At 39.9% G+C, this 17,331-nt stretch overlaps 2 protein-coding genes across 2 annotated transcripts in view; one reads left to right on the top strand and one right to left on the bottom strand.

Annotated features, from left to right (window-relative positions):
- The window catches only part of PSMD1 (proteasome 26S subunit, non-ATPase 1), a gene marked incomplete at both ends in the record, with an annotated part of 61,726 nt that overhangs the window by 28,768 nt on the left and 15,627 nt on the right, over nt 1-17,331 (bottom strand). Inside the window, one exon of the mRNA XM_079539942.1 lies at nt 16,938-17,002. Within this exon, the coding sequence (XP_079396068.1) occupies nt 16,938-17,002 (65 nt within the window). The remainder of the gene's footprint in view (nt 1-16,937; nt 17,003-17,331) is intronic.
- On the top strand, nt 1,522-11,090 carry HTR2B (5-hydroxytryptamine receptor 2B; the record flags this gene model as incomplete). Its single annotated transcript, XM_079539594.1, has 3 exons — nt 1,522-1,828; nt 8,037-8,237; nt 10,210-11,090. The coding sequence occupies 3 exons, from the start codon at nt 1,522-1,524 to the stop codon at nt 11,088-11,090; spliced, it is 1,389 nt and encodes a 462-aa protein (XP_079395720.1).

Below are 17,331 nucleotides of genomic sequence, written 5' to 3'. Positions count from 1 at the left end.
TTTCCAGCCGAGCCCCCACTCACTAAATCCCCTCCTTCCAAGCGCTGGAGCTGCATGCACTGGAATGAGTCGGTCAGCAAACAATGGGTAGCAGCAGACTGCAAGTTTTGCTAATGAACAAAGAAAACTGCACTGAGACCGTGCTAATCACATAAGTAAAATCATCAAGAGAGTAGAAGAGGAAGGACAGAAGAAAAGGACATCCTTTCTTTATCTTTTTTAAATGCAGCAAGAATGATTCTTTTCCTGCATTCAAAAACCACAGAAAGTGCCTGGGTAAGGAAGACAGCTTTCCTCAAAGAGAAATTCTTCATCTTGGTGTTAAAAGAAACGCTAAGTGCTAAACAAACACACAACAAGAGACATTCGTTTGAAAAATAAGAGACAAATAAATGAGCAACCAGCTTTCCAGAAAACAGCGAAAAACCTTATCTTAAAGTCCACCATGTGATGAAAACGAAGAACAAATCACAGAGTATCTACATGGATACAAGTGAACTCTACTGAAAGACAAGAGAAAAAGGTAAGGCTTTCTTCACCTGAGACTTAGAGCACATCAGGTCCTCTCAGAAACTGTTCAGCTAAAGACAGAACTCTTTCAGCATCTGCTTGGAGGGGGAAATGCAAGCGTTAAGTCTTCAGCTGAGCTGAGAGAGGGGAGAGGAAGAGAAAAGGCTGTGCTTCATAGAAGCCCTGCTCAGATTACAAAAACAAAAGGTTTACTCACCCCCCCTTGAAGGAATGGGTAAATTTAGAGGTCTCAGTTCCATAAATCTTTATGGTCCCCTTGGGACTGTCACCAGTGTTTTATTATCTGCAACTTCCTGACCCTCACCTGATAAAGTAGGGACTGTCGAGAATAAAACAGAAACCACATACATCATTTCTGAAGATATTTTTGGGGTGATCCTCTCCGGAGAAATAGGACTCTTAGTAAGAGGAAACATGGGAACTGCTGCCTGCCTACGCACAGGCTGCCGGAGAGTAGGCACTGGAGAGAGGAGGAGTTGCACACACATCACACCAGCATCTGCCTGCACCAGTTTGTGCTTACAAACAGCAAACCTTCGTACGCTATAGCTACAGGGAAACAACTGGCATCCAAATCCATCTACCACTTTTTCTTTCTCTTTTTTTCTTCCTACAGCGGTGAAAGATGGGAGCTAATGAACTGCTTACTATTCTCAGGCATTGAATTCTCGTGTATAATCTTCTAAGAGCTGAACCTCGCTATATGGGGACGTCAAACCTTCAGCCCTAACAGCCAGAGATGGACACAAGACAGGACTTGGGTTTTTAAGACCTCAACACACCCAGTAAGGCACGGGATGAAAAAAAAAATTGGATCCAAGCTCTGACATGGTTACTGTACCTCAAAATAGCAGATGACCAGTTTACCATACTGACCATGCTGGCCTTTCTTCAGGACCATCTTGGAGCAGAGAGGCACACTGAACTCTTGCACCGTACGCGATTCCTGCACAAAACACAGCTCTCGGACACATCCTGCTGGGCACAAAGATGCCCCATCCTTCACATTTCTTGAACGGGTCTGGAGCTGGCAATGGATCTTTGTCACCTCTCTCGGTAACAGAACCCAAGGAGAACTACCCGAACGATGAGCAAGGAAACAAAGTGCACTGGGCTGCACTGCTGATCCTGCTGGTGATCATCCCCACCATCGGCGGGAACATCCTGGTCATCCTGGCGGTGTCTCTGGAGAAAAAGCTGCAATATGCCACCAACTACTTTCTAACATCCTTGGCGGTGGCGGATTTGCTGGTGGGACTGTTTGTGATGCCGATTGCCCTTCTCATAATACTGTTTGGTGAGTACGGCGCGTTCGTGCCATCAGGCTTGCAAACCGGGTACAACTCTGGGAAGTCTGATTTAAACAGAAAAGCTGTTTGCTTTCCGCTACTGAGATTTTGAATATTATTTGGATGAGGGCTAAATCTTTTCTTCCTCTAACCATAATGCAGTCTAATGCCTTTATGGTAAGCACATCCTCAGTGGATAGTCCTTCTTTTGAAACAAACCACTGAAAAAGCACCTAAGGCTTACAGCTGATACTATGCAGAGGGAGACATGGCAAATTACACTGTGCACAGCGAATCACTGTTTCCAGTAACTTCAGCTCAACCTCACAATCTGTTGTACTGGATATTACACTAATGACAGGCAGTCATCTCTTAAAAACATGGTTCCTGGAAGTACCAATGACGAGTCTTACCAGCCTCAGTTTCTGGGAACCTGATTTTTTCCTGCTGTGGGAAAAATGGCAAGGTGTGTAAAGCACTCCAAAGAACTCCCATATCTGCCTGTCACGTCAGGGCAGCCCCATCTGCGTACCTGATCTTTGAGACTCAGATTCATTCAATCTGGCTCACACGAAATAAAACAGATTTTTTTCTATTTAAACATATATTGGGTGAGACAATTTCTTTCTGGTTAGTCATTACAGAGCAAGGATGACTCTCATATTTTCTCATGTCCAGCTTTATAGCAAATACTACTTTTGACAACTAATCAGAAACAGATCCATGGGAAAGCAGTTTTTTCACTACTGAAGATTTTTTAAGAATGTTTAATTAAAAATGGTCTATTTCAGTTTTATACAAATGAAAAAATAAATCAATGTGATATAGATTTTTTGAAAACTTAAGGATTTACAGAATTATCTTTAGGGTACAGCTACCACTGAACTCCAGATAATGAAAGACAGCAGGAGTTCATTTTTCCTGTGCTGGGTCTGCAGGAGTTGCCTGAGCAACAAACAAACACAATCAAACTTTACTTCAGAAAGCGCATCGGTAGCTTTGTTTGCTGCATAGGACTGCAATCACTTACTAATAAATGTGGCTATTCATTAAAATGACACTGAATTTCTGTGCATTCCAGACCGTTCCTTCCTTAGCAGTCTATGAATTGGAGGTTAGAATTCAGGGCATCAGGTTAGGATTCTCAGATACCATAAAATAGACAGGTATTTCAAGCAACAGATTCTACAAAGAGGACAGAACGTACATAACTGGGACAGGTATTTCTACCTTGAAAAAGAAGTGTGTGCACACAGGTGAGGAACTTCTGCATGCAAGTGCTAATTCACAGACACCGTCACTGCTTAGTTCTTGCCAAAGACCTCATTAATAACAGAAATAATAAAATTAGTGGCTGTTATAAAAGCACAGATCCCTATAAAAGCACTGCTAATTGACTAGCGACAATAAAAAGAGAAGGCAGGTTCTTTGTGAAGGTTTGGGTGTTGCTTTTCAATTATGCTAGATCAATAACTTCTTTTTAAACTCCATAAAGAGAATATTGCTCCTTAATCTCTCCCAATTAATCTGGTGCTAAATCCTGGTTACACAGTTTGAAGCATCATAGGAATCTTTAAAAACAAAAGCATTTTTCACGGTGCAGGAAATACTCAAGAAAGCAGTTAATTACAACTAACTTTACGGAGTGAGATTGCAACCAGCCTCCTACGTAGCAGCAGTTAAAACTGAAAATTTTCACCTTTTCTCTGGCTCCAAAGCAGAAAAACTGCTTTCCCTCTTTATGAAGTTATGAACTCTTTATGAGATGCTGAAGCTCAAAGCATGAGCAAAACATCAGGAGTTTGTGGAATCAAGCAAGAACAGTGCATAGCAGGCCTAAATCGCAAAGCTACCTTACCCAGATAACTACTTGGACACAGAATAATCACTGACTGTCAGAAGGCCATCCAGCCTCCTGGCACCTCCGTGCAGGAATGTGTCAGTCATAATGCAATGGCTGTGTGCAGTTTCCAGATACGGAATACAAATATTATGCTTCTGATTCGGAACTGATATCTAATTATATGGAGAATATTTGAGGAAATAGGTGTGAACTAAATCGCAGTCACATTAAACAGCTTCGGACAAATTAGTGTCACAGTGTTCAAATGCAAAAGCTCCTACAGTTAATGGCTCCATGCACTGATGATAGAGAACAACCTTCAGAAACAGGCTGCTGCAATATTAAAGAGCTGCCCTTAAAAAAAGAATCAAAATCCAATACCAACCCATGGGTATCATACCATGAGAAACAGATTTCCTCTTTTAGGTAAGGTGACTGAAATGTAATGCATATTCATACAATAGTGCAATTTTGATTTAAGAGCACAAGTGTCAGAAAATACAAACAGTTAATTGCTTTTGTTGGTTACTAAATCCTCCTCATTTCTTCTACAAAAAGGTGGGCACGTTAGGAGATCATTGCACACTCTGAAATCTAGCTTTCCCAAGTTACCCACATTCATAAACACAGAACTACTGCACAGAAGCAAAACAAAGATGCTGCTATTCATCAGATGGTGAAATTAGCAAACTCTTAAGAAGGAGCATCTGATTTGCAAGATTTAAAGAGGAAAAGGTCTGTTGTCTGTGCTTCACAAGCAGTGCCTTACTTGCAGACAGTGCCATCTTTTAAATTATTCCTTTATTCCTCACATGCATCCACTTAGAAATCAAAAGGCAGAGCTGATCCCCCCAGGTTGCAAACCATGACTTTAGAAACTCATCAGAAGCAATCAAGCCAATCTTCCCCCATTATTGATTACGAACCATGGAAAATCTCTCCTTCTCACTTGTGCAAACAAGAGAAAACTTACTGCGTTGACAATTACTGTCCAAAATCTCAAATCTAAACGTAAGTAAGAAAACTAGCATTCATTTCTGTCAAACCAACTCTAGAAAAAGGTGCCATAGATGAAATTCAAAGACCTGCATGGCAGCAAAGAATTGCTGAAAGTGCAATTGGAGCAGAGATATAAGCAAGCAGCTCAAGAGGGAGAGAGCAAGGCAGCAGCACAGAGAGCCTGGGCCTCCTGAGACCACAAAGCTGAGCGCTGCCGCCATGAACCCACACACCACAGCTTGAAGATTGAAATCTGGGCTTTAAGTCAGCAGATGATTAAAATATCAATTTCCTTCCCAGTAAAAGCATCATTATCTACCAGCAACAAAACGATCCCTATCACAGAATCCTTTACACGCAGCACATTTCAGCAGCCCTTGTAGCAAGAGAACGTACTATCTTCAAGTCTATTTAAAGACCTCTCTCAATCGTGCACATACATGCACTGGTTTAGGGATTACACATTTCCAAGGTATTTCCTATACATAAATCTTTCTGTAAATAAATATTCTACTCAAGGACAGACAGTTGTGGTGAAAGCTCATCTTACCTCTCCAGGTGCACGACAATTGTAAAGCACATATTTTATCACATTATAATTAAGAAAAAGGAAAATCTGCAGCAGCAGCACTGCAGTTCGCAGAGTCCGAGACCAGGTTTGAAGGAAGCATCTTTATCTTATGCCACCTGAGCTGGAGAAAGCAGACAAGATTTCAGGCAGGCAGGCTTGTCAGCTAACCCAGGCTTTCATGGTAAAAAAGAAGTCCAGTCCAGGTTAAGATCAGCATTTCAACTCCCAAGGAAAAAAAAGGTGGAGAAATCTCAGCACAGTGAATTATGTAATGCTTTGGTTTGCTCCACCAGTGTGGATCTATAACAGGAGAATCAGAGCTTTTAACAGTCTGACCCTCACACCCTGCCGTTTGGCAGGACTTGCCCATTTACCTCCAATCTAAATTATAAAAAGCAGGAACTCAACTGCTTGCTTGTTGTCAGAGGTCAGAGATGCTTTCTGGGTCCTGAAGTAAAATCCATATTCTGCTTTTTCCCTACTGCCAAAATAACACAACAGGCAAACAGTGACACACACCACCACCACCACTCATCACCAAGCCAACAGCAGTCACTCCCATGCTAGGCACCAAGCTTCTAACACGTGTAAATAAAAGTAAAAGTAAAAGCAACGTGTGCCACAGTACGAATCCTAGAGAGCCAGTTGATACTTCAGGATTTACGGATAGAGTTTCACTATGTATTTGTTCAAATATGACCATGCTCATCAACTCTTTTCAGCTACTGCATTTAAGATCTACCCTGATCTTGCTTGGATAAAAAAAAAAACATACACACAGAAAACAGAACATAATTTATAACCCTGATGTGGCGACTTACTGCCTTCTGCGATCAATTCCAAAGAAAAACTGAAAGACAAAGCCTTCTTTTCAGTTGCACTCACCAACTAACTCTACAGCTCATAAAACTCACAAAGTTGCTCTGCACCAGGAAGCTGTTTTCATTCATTATATTAAAAAGAAAAGCAGCTTTTGGAAGAAGTATTTGAGAAATTTCTTCTGCAAAGAGAAGAAAGCTGCAAATGAAAATAACTTACACTGCTGTTCTCCAGAAAGTAAAACAGTTATAACCCAGGGATCAGCATGCGTGCATTCTAATCAGCAGTGTGAGGTGCTTACTTGAAACCCAGCAGTGTTCTCTGTGCATCCTTCAAGATACAGAATACTCTTTCCATTGTCCACATTTTATTTGAGCTAACCCTGCATCATTTACATCATACTCAGTAGTAGTATGATCCTTGATGATCCTTATGGGCCTCTTCCGACTCAGAAAACGTTTCTATGATTTTTATTCCTTTTAACTGTACTTTTTTTTCTGGCTTGCTTTCTGCTTCAATGAACCACAAGGCATTTTCATTTTTCCCTTTTTGTTGCTGCTCAAAGGCCAGTTGAAAGTGCAGACAGAAAAACAGGACATCAGTAGCTGTTTCATAACACACTAATTATCACTTCCTCATGCCTGCAACGGCAATGTTTTGAAGTATATGCTCAATGGAGATATCTATTTTAATAAATACACAGCTAGATGCCACGTCAAATTTACAGATTAGTGGTCTGAAACTAGAGCACTTCTCTTCCCTACTGCCTATTTCCCACACCATCCTCACCTGGAGTCCGTTGTTCTGGGGATGAAGATTTAGCTGGGAGGAAAAAGGGAGTTCATTTCATCATTCATGTCTACAGGGAAGGTTCCCAAACGTACACAGCAATGCAGAAAAGCACACGCTGTGTTTGACTTCTAAAATTTTCCATCTTCTGGGGCTCATATTCCAAAAGCAGTACCATATCATTTCCATCTAACAGACATATTATGAGAAAACCTGTTAATGTCAAACTGTTGTGCCAATACCACACTGATAAGATTGAACAGTACGATATTGTCGGTCATTTGGCATTCTCAGCACGTAGATTTATTTGTTTGGAGCAAGGAGATTTTTTTTAAAGTTTGATTGTTACAGGCTTTTTTTTTTTCCTTAAACATTATTTATTGAAGAAATGAATTATCTGGCTTTTAATAAAAAGTACTGATCAAACATGGATTAATTTTATATGGAGAGACAATTTGAGCAGATCTGAACTGACACAACTAGAAATAGAAAAAACTTCTGTGTTCACAAAGTCACTTCCAGGACTACAGAACATTCTTAGACACAAACAACACTACGGTGCATTTCAGCTTTAATATTGCTTGCACTGGATTGTAATATAAACAACTTATGAGTGAAAAATCAAGCAGTTGTGAAAGAAGTCAGTTTCAGTGAAGTTATTTCAGTTTAGAAGCGTAAAGAATAGGAGACCCAGCCTCCCAAAATATCTACCTGATGCAACACTGAATACCACAAAACCTTAATAATGGACACGATGCTGGACAACATATCATTTGTTTATTCTTCAAGATTACTGCTAACTTCAAGATTCACACATAGTTCTGCAATGACTGACTAATATACTGCTTATGGCCTGCTGTCTCCTCTGTGCTTGGATCAGAGGACTATCAGAGTGACAAAGCCAAAAAAACCCCATCATTTAATATTAGGGTGCTGCACCAAGCAGTCATGACCCATTTTTAAAATCTGTTTTATTGTTTCAATCCAGAGACTTTGCTACAAAGAGCTCATGATCTAAAGTGGAAAGAAAGATAGGGAGTGACTTACAATACACATAATGAACGCTGTGGTGGCAACGTTCAGTTTCTATAGGGTTAGGAACTTCTCACAGGTACTGATGCCAAATGAGGAGAAGAAAGATACTAAAAACTCTCAAAAAAGCAAAGATTCTAACGAGTTTTCTGTTCTCTTCCAGACAACGCCTGGCCTTTTCCAACTGCCTTGTGTCCCATTTGGCTGTTCCTTGATGTCCTCTTCTCCACAGCTTCCATCATGCACCTCTGTGCCATCTCACTAGACCGCTATATTGCGATTAAAAAACCCATCCAGGCCAGCCAATACAACTCATGGGCTACAACAATCATCAAAATCATCATTGTTTGGCTCATTTCAATAGGTACGTGAGGCTTTGAGACTGGAAAAGTAATGCAGAAGCTTTTCATATCCAAAACAATAGGTGAAAGTTGGGCACAAAGACACATCTGGCCAATCTGGGTCAGCCCAAGTCCACCATTTGGGTCATACACAGCTACATCAAAAGTCTGAGTGGCTGCTCCTCAAGTTTACCAGAAAGGTCAAGGACTGAGTAGGTATCAGCATCATACTTTGTGCTTCTAAAATCCCACAAGTTAGAATTCTGACATCTGCATGGCTAGCACATCTCATGGGAAAGCAAGATTCTGTGTTCCTGTGGAAACAATCTAATATATATCCATCCAAACACAACTTTAAGCCTTGAGTATACACTATTAACATCAGTGCCTTACTTAAAACTATCTCATAAAGCTAGTAAAAAAAATGTTAATTACTTGCACCAAAAATTGAAAGATAAGTGAGCAGCTGGTAACAGCCACAGTGAAGACTACCATGCACTGGCAACATATCATACAAAAAGGCCTTTCAGAAAAAAAATCACCCAACAATTGATACAAAGGATGCAAATGTATAAACACTTATTAGCGTCTCCCTGTTGTGCACATGGCACCTCGCTTGTCTTCATTGCTTAAAGAAAGTCTTTAAAATGAGCTGAGATGGTGAAAACATTGAATTCCTGTAACTAATGCACACCATAGGCAGCAATAGGCCTAGCGTTGTATGCTGTGTGCAAGAGAAAAATAATTCTGGATTACTTTAGCCAATGACGCATAAAAGAATAGGTAAATTCATCTTCTTGACTCCAGCGTGCATGCCCAAAAACAGAAATTTCAACTTGAAAAAAAAAACATCTGGCAGAACCGTGATGACAGGAAAAAAGATGCCTCTTTATTTTATCACAACAAAAAGGAAACTCTTAATGAGATGTGACACTTGAAAGTTGACCTTTTAATATCTGACTCATTGTTATTAATCAGTGCTGCACATTCCATTTCTTTTTATCTAACACAAGAGTACTCTGCAGTAGAGTCTCACTTCTCCAAATCAAAGGTTAACGCAATTCACTCTTCATTTTAAAGGCTCGCTGTATCCAAAGGAGGGCCTCTTCTCAAGGAAGGGGTCAAGTGGCTCAATGGAAAACCGTTTCGCCTCCTGCTGCCCCAGTCAACTTCAGCAACCAGAGGAATACTGTAAATCCCTAGATCTCTAAGTGGTATCAGGAAACATAGCACAAATAACCTTCACTAGACAGCAAGGAACCTGTTGTTTTTGTTGTAATGTCAGACTGCTGGCAAATGAAGTGCTGACTGTAATTTAGCAGTTATAAAAAATTCATTTAAAAGGCAGGACTGCTAACTTTCTTTTTTTTTAAGTGTTGAATTACAGAGCTAGCAAGCAAGCCAGCCTCATTTAAACACTCTTAAATATCCAAGTGACTTGATACAACAAATCTGTCTCAAACGCACACACTGATTAATTCTGGCATCTATTTAACTACTTGTATATATGAAAGTCAAGCAGACTGCAAAAACATCAGCTGTGTCCAATAACTTGATGCCACTAAGAAAGAGGGAAAAAAAATATGGGGGCAGACAGCATTAGGGAAATTCACTTCATGAGAGGGAAAAGCCATTCTAATTTCAATGACTAGAGTCAAAGCAATTCATGTGTTTTACACTATGTGGGCATATGATGTTGGCAACTTCATACTGCTTTCTCAACTTCTAAGGGTTACCCCTAATCTGATTTAAAAAAGATTAAAAAAGGAGGGGAAGGGGAAGTGTCATTCTGTTAAAACTGAACTTGCCAAGTCTCACACACTACTATTTGCCCTATTAACCTCATGATGCTCTCAACAGCTGATGTTTTCTCAAGTCACCCTGTGCCTACTCCAGAGAGAGTTCAGGAACTACTTTTCTTTAAAGACTCTGAAGATTGAGGCTCAAAATTGAGGTTGCAAGCAATTACTTAAGTACTTGGTTTTTCTTCTCTAGGCATTGCTATTCCAGTCCCTATCAGAGGAATTGAAGATGGAAATGGAAACTCTACAAATATTACATGTCTTCTGATGCCTGATCGCTTTCACGATTTCATTCTGTATGGATCAGTGGCTGCATTCTTCATTCCACTCGCAATCATGATAGTCACTTACTTTCTGACAATTCAAGTGCTACGCAAGAAGGCCTATTTGATCAACAAGCCTCCTCAACGTCTCACTTGGTCAACAGTGTCCACAGTATTTCAACGCGACGCTACACCCGCCTGCTCACCAGAAAAGGTGGCCATGCTGAACGGCTCTAGAAAAGACAAGACTCTGACCAACGATATGCCCATCTGTAGAATGTCTACCATTGGGAGGAAATCCATGCAAACCATAACTAACGAACAAAGAGCATCAAAAGTGCTTGGAATTGTATTTTTTCTTTTCTTGTTGATGTGGTGCCCATTCTTCATAACTAACATAAGTTCAGTCCTGTGCCACTCGTGCAACAAGGAAGTTTTTCAAAAGCTCATGGAGATATTTGTTTGGATAGGATATGTATCCTCAGGAGTGAACCCTCTTGTCTACACACTCTTCAACAAAACATTTAGGGAGGCTTTCAGCAGGTATATCACTTGCAACTATCGGACCACAAAGACTGGCAAGGTCCTTCGGAAGTGTTCCAGCAGAATCTCTATCAGAAATTCTGTGACAGAAAATTCCAAGCTCTTTGTTATGCATGGGATGAGAAATGGGATTAATCCCATTATGTACCAGAGCCCAATGAGGCTGAGGAGCTCGCCCATCCAAGCATCATCAGCCATTCTGCTGGATACACTGCTGCTCACAGAGAACGAAGTTGATAAGACAGAAGAACAAGTAAGCTATGTATAGTGGAATGACAGCTGTGACCACATCATAGTGTTACCATCTCTATTACTCTAGGTGACTGTGCTATAAGAGGTTGTAAGTACTATTGTTTCATTTATGCGAGCAATATCTTATGAATTTATAAAGAATTCCTCTCCTCCAAAGTCTCCTCTACTATAACCCCAAACCCTACAGTGGCAACTTCATTCCATGATAAACAGTGACTATAGCAAAACTGTATCATACAGAAAGAGGGAAATAAATAAAAGCTAAATCAGTGCAAGTATCTGACTTCAGTCCTCATCATCTTCAGCCTCTTGATTTAAACCCATGGAGTTTTTCTCTTAGACAGCACACAAACATACTGAACTACTTCCTATAGTTCTCTCTGTTGACACCGTAGACTCAAGTATGAGCTTTTCTTGTGTGCTGGGGTATCAGAAATGAAATCGTGAGCTCCAGATACCAAAAGGCAAACCAACAAACCATAAAATCTGTTTCCAAGAGAGTTAAAAAAAAAAAACAAAAAAAAAACAAAAAAAAAAACACCCCAAAACATTCCATGGTAGAAATCATCGCATTGCATTTTTTTCTATAGGGATGGAGACCAGAATCTCTTTCTCACCTGAATTTCATCTCCATTACTCTCACATATAAACATGCTTGGCACTGTCAAATTTGTCATAGAAAACTGCCCTTCGTTCTTTTTATACTAAGAAAATGAGTAACGAAAACAGGGCCATAACACATCAATAACTAAAACAGGACAGGCAGTGCCTGGAACATCACTTTATTTTGTGGCTTTTATAATTCCAATAAAAGCTTTCCCTAATCCAGCATCGTTCACACAAAATAGAAAAGTTACAGATAAAATTGCTAGCTCATTTGAAACTGAAAACAAGTGTCTAAGAAGCAACAGCAGTATCAAGACCAGTACACACTGACAGTTCTGTTCTACTAAAAAAAAAAATTTCATTGGACCAATGCAATAAGATTAGAGGTCCCAGGCTGCACTCTGAAACATCATAATGGCAAATCAAGTCTTCCATTAGAGCACAAAAATGAAAGAAAGAATTGTTTTTTGCAATCCAGAAAAGTTAACACTGTCTACTGCCTAGGAAATCTGAAGCATCTGCTGGTCCCAAACCATATCTCTTTAGGCAGGAGGTCAGATCTCCCCACGGTGCTGCAGTTCTTACAGTAAGCAGCCAGTTTGCTATTTTTTTCCCCACAGTTTCCATTTACAGTAAAATTTTCAACCCAGGCTTTTTTTTTTTTTTTTCATATTTAATATTTTCAGAGCTCTTCAGTTACACAAATTATGTACAGCAAAAAGCTTAGGTATTTTTTCATCTATGGAACAGAAAGTACTAAAGATAACATGTCCTTCCAACATTTATTTATATATATTTAATTTAAAACACATGCAAGTTCGAAACAGAGCCTGATGTAACAAATGCCAGAGAGCTCCAGGAGAAAGTATTAAAAATATCTCCACAGTACTTACAGTAATCTTTCTCCTTCCTACCCTTTTTGGTGATAGCCACTGAAGTTAGAATAAGCTCTTAACTGCTCTTACTTCTCTTTCAGTAGCCAAAATTTAGGAGGATCCTGCAGTTAAAAGCCAGAATTGATCGACAATTATGGCTGTGGAAGATTCCTGTATCTAAAAGTATTTAAGAATCAAAAGCCTTTCATTACATCTAATTACTTTCAAGTCCTAGGGGAAAGGGTGTAGGAATAAAACAAAGCAAAGCAAAGTCCCCAGACTTGTATTCTAAGAGAACGATGGCAGGGGTGTCCTAAAGATGGGAAGCGAACTGGATTAATAATCCCAACATCAGCAACAATTTAAAGCTTCCCTTTCCAGCAGGAACATCACAAATAGCTATTCAGCATCAGGAAAGAACAAGACGTAACTTAGTCCTCTTCTGCCTGACCCTGTTCTTGTTCACCTGTCTGTCTTCAGGTAGCAATAACAGCAGGAGTAATTAGCCATAAGCGTCCCTTAGAGGATGATTGTAACACCTCTTTGTAATCTATGGTTAGATTCCAAAAAACAGGAAACAATCCCCAAGAAGACGTATTTTGTCAAGCCAGCTCAACTTCAATAACCAGAAATAGACTCTCAGCATATTCCAGCTACTGAACGTAGTCAGCAGCAATACTTAAACTGAGTCATAAACCTCAAAAGGACTCCAGACTAACCAAAAGCCCAGTCTTCCTACCATAAGAAGTATTTCTCCATGCATAGAAACCCAACAGGATGAAAACACGTGTTCAATTCACAACAAGCTAAACGCTGATGGACCAGCAAATTCTATTCACTAGCTGTAAAAATCTATTCTCTCATGGTTGCTACTGCTTTGCAACATGCTGCCAGTCATTCAGATAAGCACTAATCCATGCTAAGTGGTGAATGTTGAAAATGGGTGGATTTTATTTCTTTCATAACATGATAGAAAATTTAATACTGCAATTCCTAGGCAAAAGGAAATAACCTGGACTAGAACATCCCTTCCAAAATGGCAGCCAAACCTCAACACGTGAATTCTGAAGAACTAAGTAGCCACACATTCTTTCCTTGGCTTTTCCAGTAAATGAAAAGGACACAAAATTCTAAATAAATAAATAGCTTAAAATGTTAAAGTTAAGACAAAATATTGTTGCATTAAATGCTGTCAGATTTTACTATATTATGTTCTATCACATTTTATTCTGTTACTGCACTGCTCCATTCACTCTAGTCCTAGGAGTCAAGCTGTGCTCTTGCATGCACACAGGGCAGTACGATGCGCTGGCAAGGGAGACTCACATGGTAAGCAAGCAGCAAAAAGCCTTACAGAATGCTGTTATGCAAACATATTCTATTACCTAAAAATAACTGTCTGTGTGACATTTATAACACTTTTAGCTCAAATCCAAAAAGAATGTTTATTCAGACAGCTGTAACAAAAGGAGAAAATAAACTGGGTATTTCTGACACAGATTTGTGGACTCCAGCTGTCAGGAACTGTCACATTCACCCGTGGTGCTTTCAAGGAAATTACCACCTTCTGACTGCACAGCTCCACCTTTATTGGGTGCTATTACTCCTATCAGAGGCACCAAGAGAAGCCCAAGTCTGTGCATTCCCTAAGTGCTGCTGTGCAGATGAACTTACACCTCCAGCAGGCTCAATCCCACAGCAACAGCACGCATTCCTTAAGAGAAACACAGACCACATTAAACATGTTTGCTGTCCTGTTTTGATACCAAATTCACAATTCCCTTTCTGGAATCAGAAAAAAAAAAAAAAAAAGAAAATTCAGTGAGACCTCTTCTCACAGGAGCTTCAGCCACGTTCCTTTATCTCAGATGAATTTCACCCAAGCCAGGGCCTAGCCCACTGCACTGCACAGGTGCTCACCTCCCATCACAAGACACTTCCTTCACAAGCTCTATACATCCAGCAACTCTCAGATTGCTGACCAGTATGGGGCACACTACTAATGGCATTTAGCACAAGTAAATCCAATTAGACTTCAACAAACAACAGTCCTAAGAAAGAGATGTCATTTTAGTCATGAATTCTGACAAACTTATCAGCCCGTTTGTTCTTTGTGCCTCTGCATGCCTGCAATTTTGACATGGGATGGCACACACCATTAGCACCAAGTAACAGTTTTCAGTGGACAAGAAAGATAATGCAAAATCAGCCTGCAGATCCCTACACAGATGGTTAATATTTCCTTTCAGGCAATGAAACACAGCTTTTGGTTTATAATAACAGAGTGATGCAGTGGCAATACGTGAGTCCCTCGATGCAGAAAATCCCTTCTATTGCTGCATGTGATTGCAGGGGTCAAGGCTAGACAAACCAAGGAATACCTTCCAGAACCACATCATAAAGCATAACAACTGATTATGCACTTTGTGAGAGTTAGCAAATGAAAAGACTTAATTATTACAACAGTCTAACATAAGCTTTTTGTCTATAGAAGCCAATGATAACCTGCTAAAATTTTAATCCTTTCTTATCGAGCAACATGGATATTGGAACTGCTTTTACAAGAAAATGTTCCTCCCTATTGTTCAGGCACGTTTTGGACTGTATTCCTCCATGGAAAAAAAGAAAAAGTGGTAGAATAAGATCTCTATCATTGCACAACAGGTTAAAGATTCAGAAGTTAATGTAATTCATTTCCTCATTGCTGACTGAAGAGAACAGACCCAGAACTATCAGTTAAAATTCATAACTTAAGGCAGCTTACACAGACTTAGGGCTAACACAGTGCTGTATCTGCAAACAGAATCGAGAGTGAATAAGATGAGGTTCCAGATTTTCATGTATCTGGCTAGATTTTAACCAACTATTAAGTCCTTGCTTTTCTCATTCATTCAGAGAGAAAATCTGAAGAAGCAGATAGGCTGCAGTGCTCCAAGAAACCCAATATATGGTGTAGGTCAGAGCCCTGACAGCTTCTTGCTTTGGTAGGCAGCTACCTATACCCAGTTATGCTTTGCATCTGTTGAGAACAAAAATGATATTGCAATCAGAGATCAAAAGTGCTCCATTGTGACCTCTTCGGAAGAAAGACTCCTGCCACTAGGGAAGGCCTGAGTGTGTAATTTTCCTTCTGTCCACCGATGCAGAAGCCAGTTTAACAGGTCCTTTGGCTTCAGGAGAGACACAGCTCGCTATGCAGCAAGGACTGATCTGTGCTCAGGAGAGCAACTTAGCAGAAGCTCTTGAGAGACGACTGCTGACGCCTGCTGACCACAATCAGAACATGCTTCAGACAAATCAGAACAGAGCAGGATAACTTCTGTGTAAGAACTTGGTTAAAGACAAATGGACTGGTGGCATTAATAACCCACTTTCTGAATATCAGCTTTCAGCAGCTCTCACTGGCTTGTTATAAGATGAATTTACAGACTGCCACTAACGCACAGAGGATGTGAACAAAGATTTTAGAAAATATTCGTTGAAAATTACAGCCCTGGACCCAGGTATGCACCTCCTCCTCTCAGACGTGCTGAAAGGCTACTGCTTGGCTCAGAGCTCAGACTGCGCAAGTTCCTGCATTAACAGATGAAGACAGCTGAGTTTCTGGGGGAGCTTTCCAATTTCCCCAGTGATTAAAAAAACCACAGTGACAATAAACACATTCCCCCAAAAAAACACATACACAAAAACACCCTGAAAACCCCAAACCTACCAATCTTCCTACTTAGAGAACTGCAGAGCACTACTTCAAAATACCACTACAGTCACAGATTTCACTTAGACACTCAAAGCGAGCACAAGAATTATTTTGTAAGTCCAGTAATTCGTCAGGGTTTAACAGTGGATGCTTAAAAAAAAAAAAAAAAAAAAAAAAAGGAAAAAAAAGAAAATACAGACTATTCTGACATCCTTCTTCAAGTTAATCTTACCAGTCACCATCTTCAGGAATGTTTTAGCAACAAGACATTTGTCTGAGTAGCACTGCTTTTATGAGGTCTGGTACAAGCGTTGTATATTTAATTTTTAATTAACTCTCAATCTTGCCAATATTAATTTTTCATTCTGTTTGTCAGCTTAATTGTTTGAACAGAGTTAGATGAAGCTAGAAGGCCGGAAACCCACAGAAAGGCTCATTATGTGTCTGTCAAATGTTTGAGAATGCTTGTAATTCTGATTGAGGTTTTATTCTCAGGTGTTTTCTTTCTGTTTGTTTGGGGTTTTGGTTTTTTTTTGTTGTTGTTTTGTTTTGTTACTTTCCAGCATCCACTCAGCACGTAATTGAGTTATTTAATGTTAGCAGCAGTGCAGCACACATTTTCTGGGGAAAAAAAAGCCAGACACCAAGTCAAAAGCTGTGGAAGTGACTGAGGAAGATACAGTACCTGAACAGAATGAAACCAAGAGATTCAACAGCTGCACGCCTCACGTCATCATTCACATCACTGACCTGCAAAGCATTAAACAAGACATTCAGAATTTAATTAAAACACTTGAGGTCTCTGCAACATTTTGGAGCAGTTATCAGGCACGCCAGTTAATTGGGAAGATGGAAATATACAGAAAGGAAGTTAACAATCACACTAAATCCTAGATGAAGCAGCTTCAGTCTGGTTCATGTACTGTGACCACAAGCTCACCAAAGAGAAGGAAGACCCCACCTCTTACAAACTAAGTTGCTTTTTTGTTTGTTTGTTTTTCCACCCTGCCCATCATTATGCAGGCTGTTACTGCAAACTTACTAACAACTATTTTTTAGATACATGTCCCAATTTTACA

Source organism: Tetrao urogallus (assembly GCF_951394365.1).
Source record: "Tetrao urogallus genome assembly, chromosome: 9".
Classification (NCBI taxonomy): Eukaryota; Metazoa; Chordata; class Aves; order Galliformes; family Phasianidae; genus Tetrao; species Tetrao urogallus.
The sequence above is the reverse complement of the archived record's forward strand: the minus strand, read 5'-3'. Positions and strand labels throughout refer to the sequence as shown.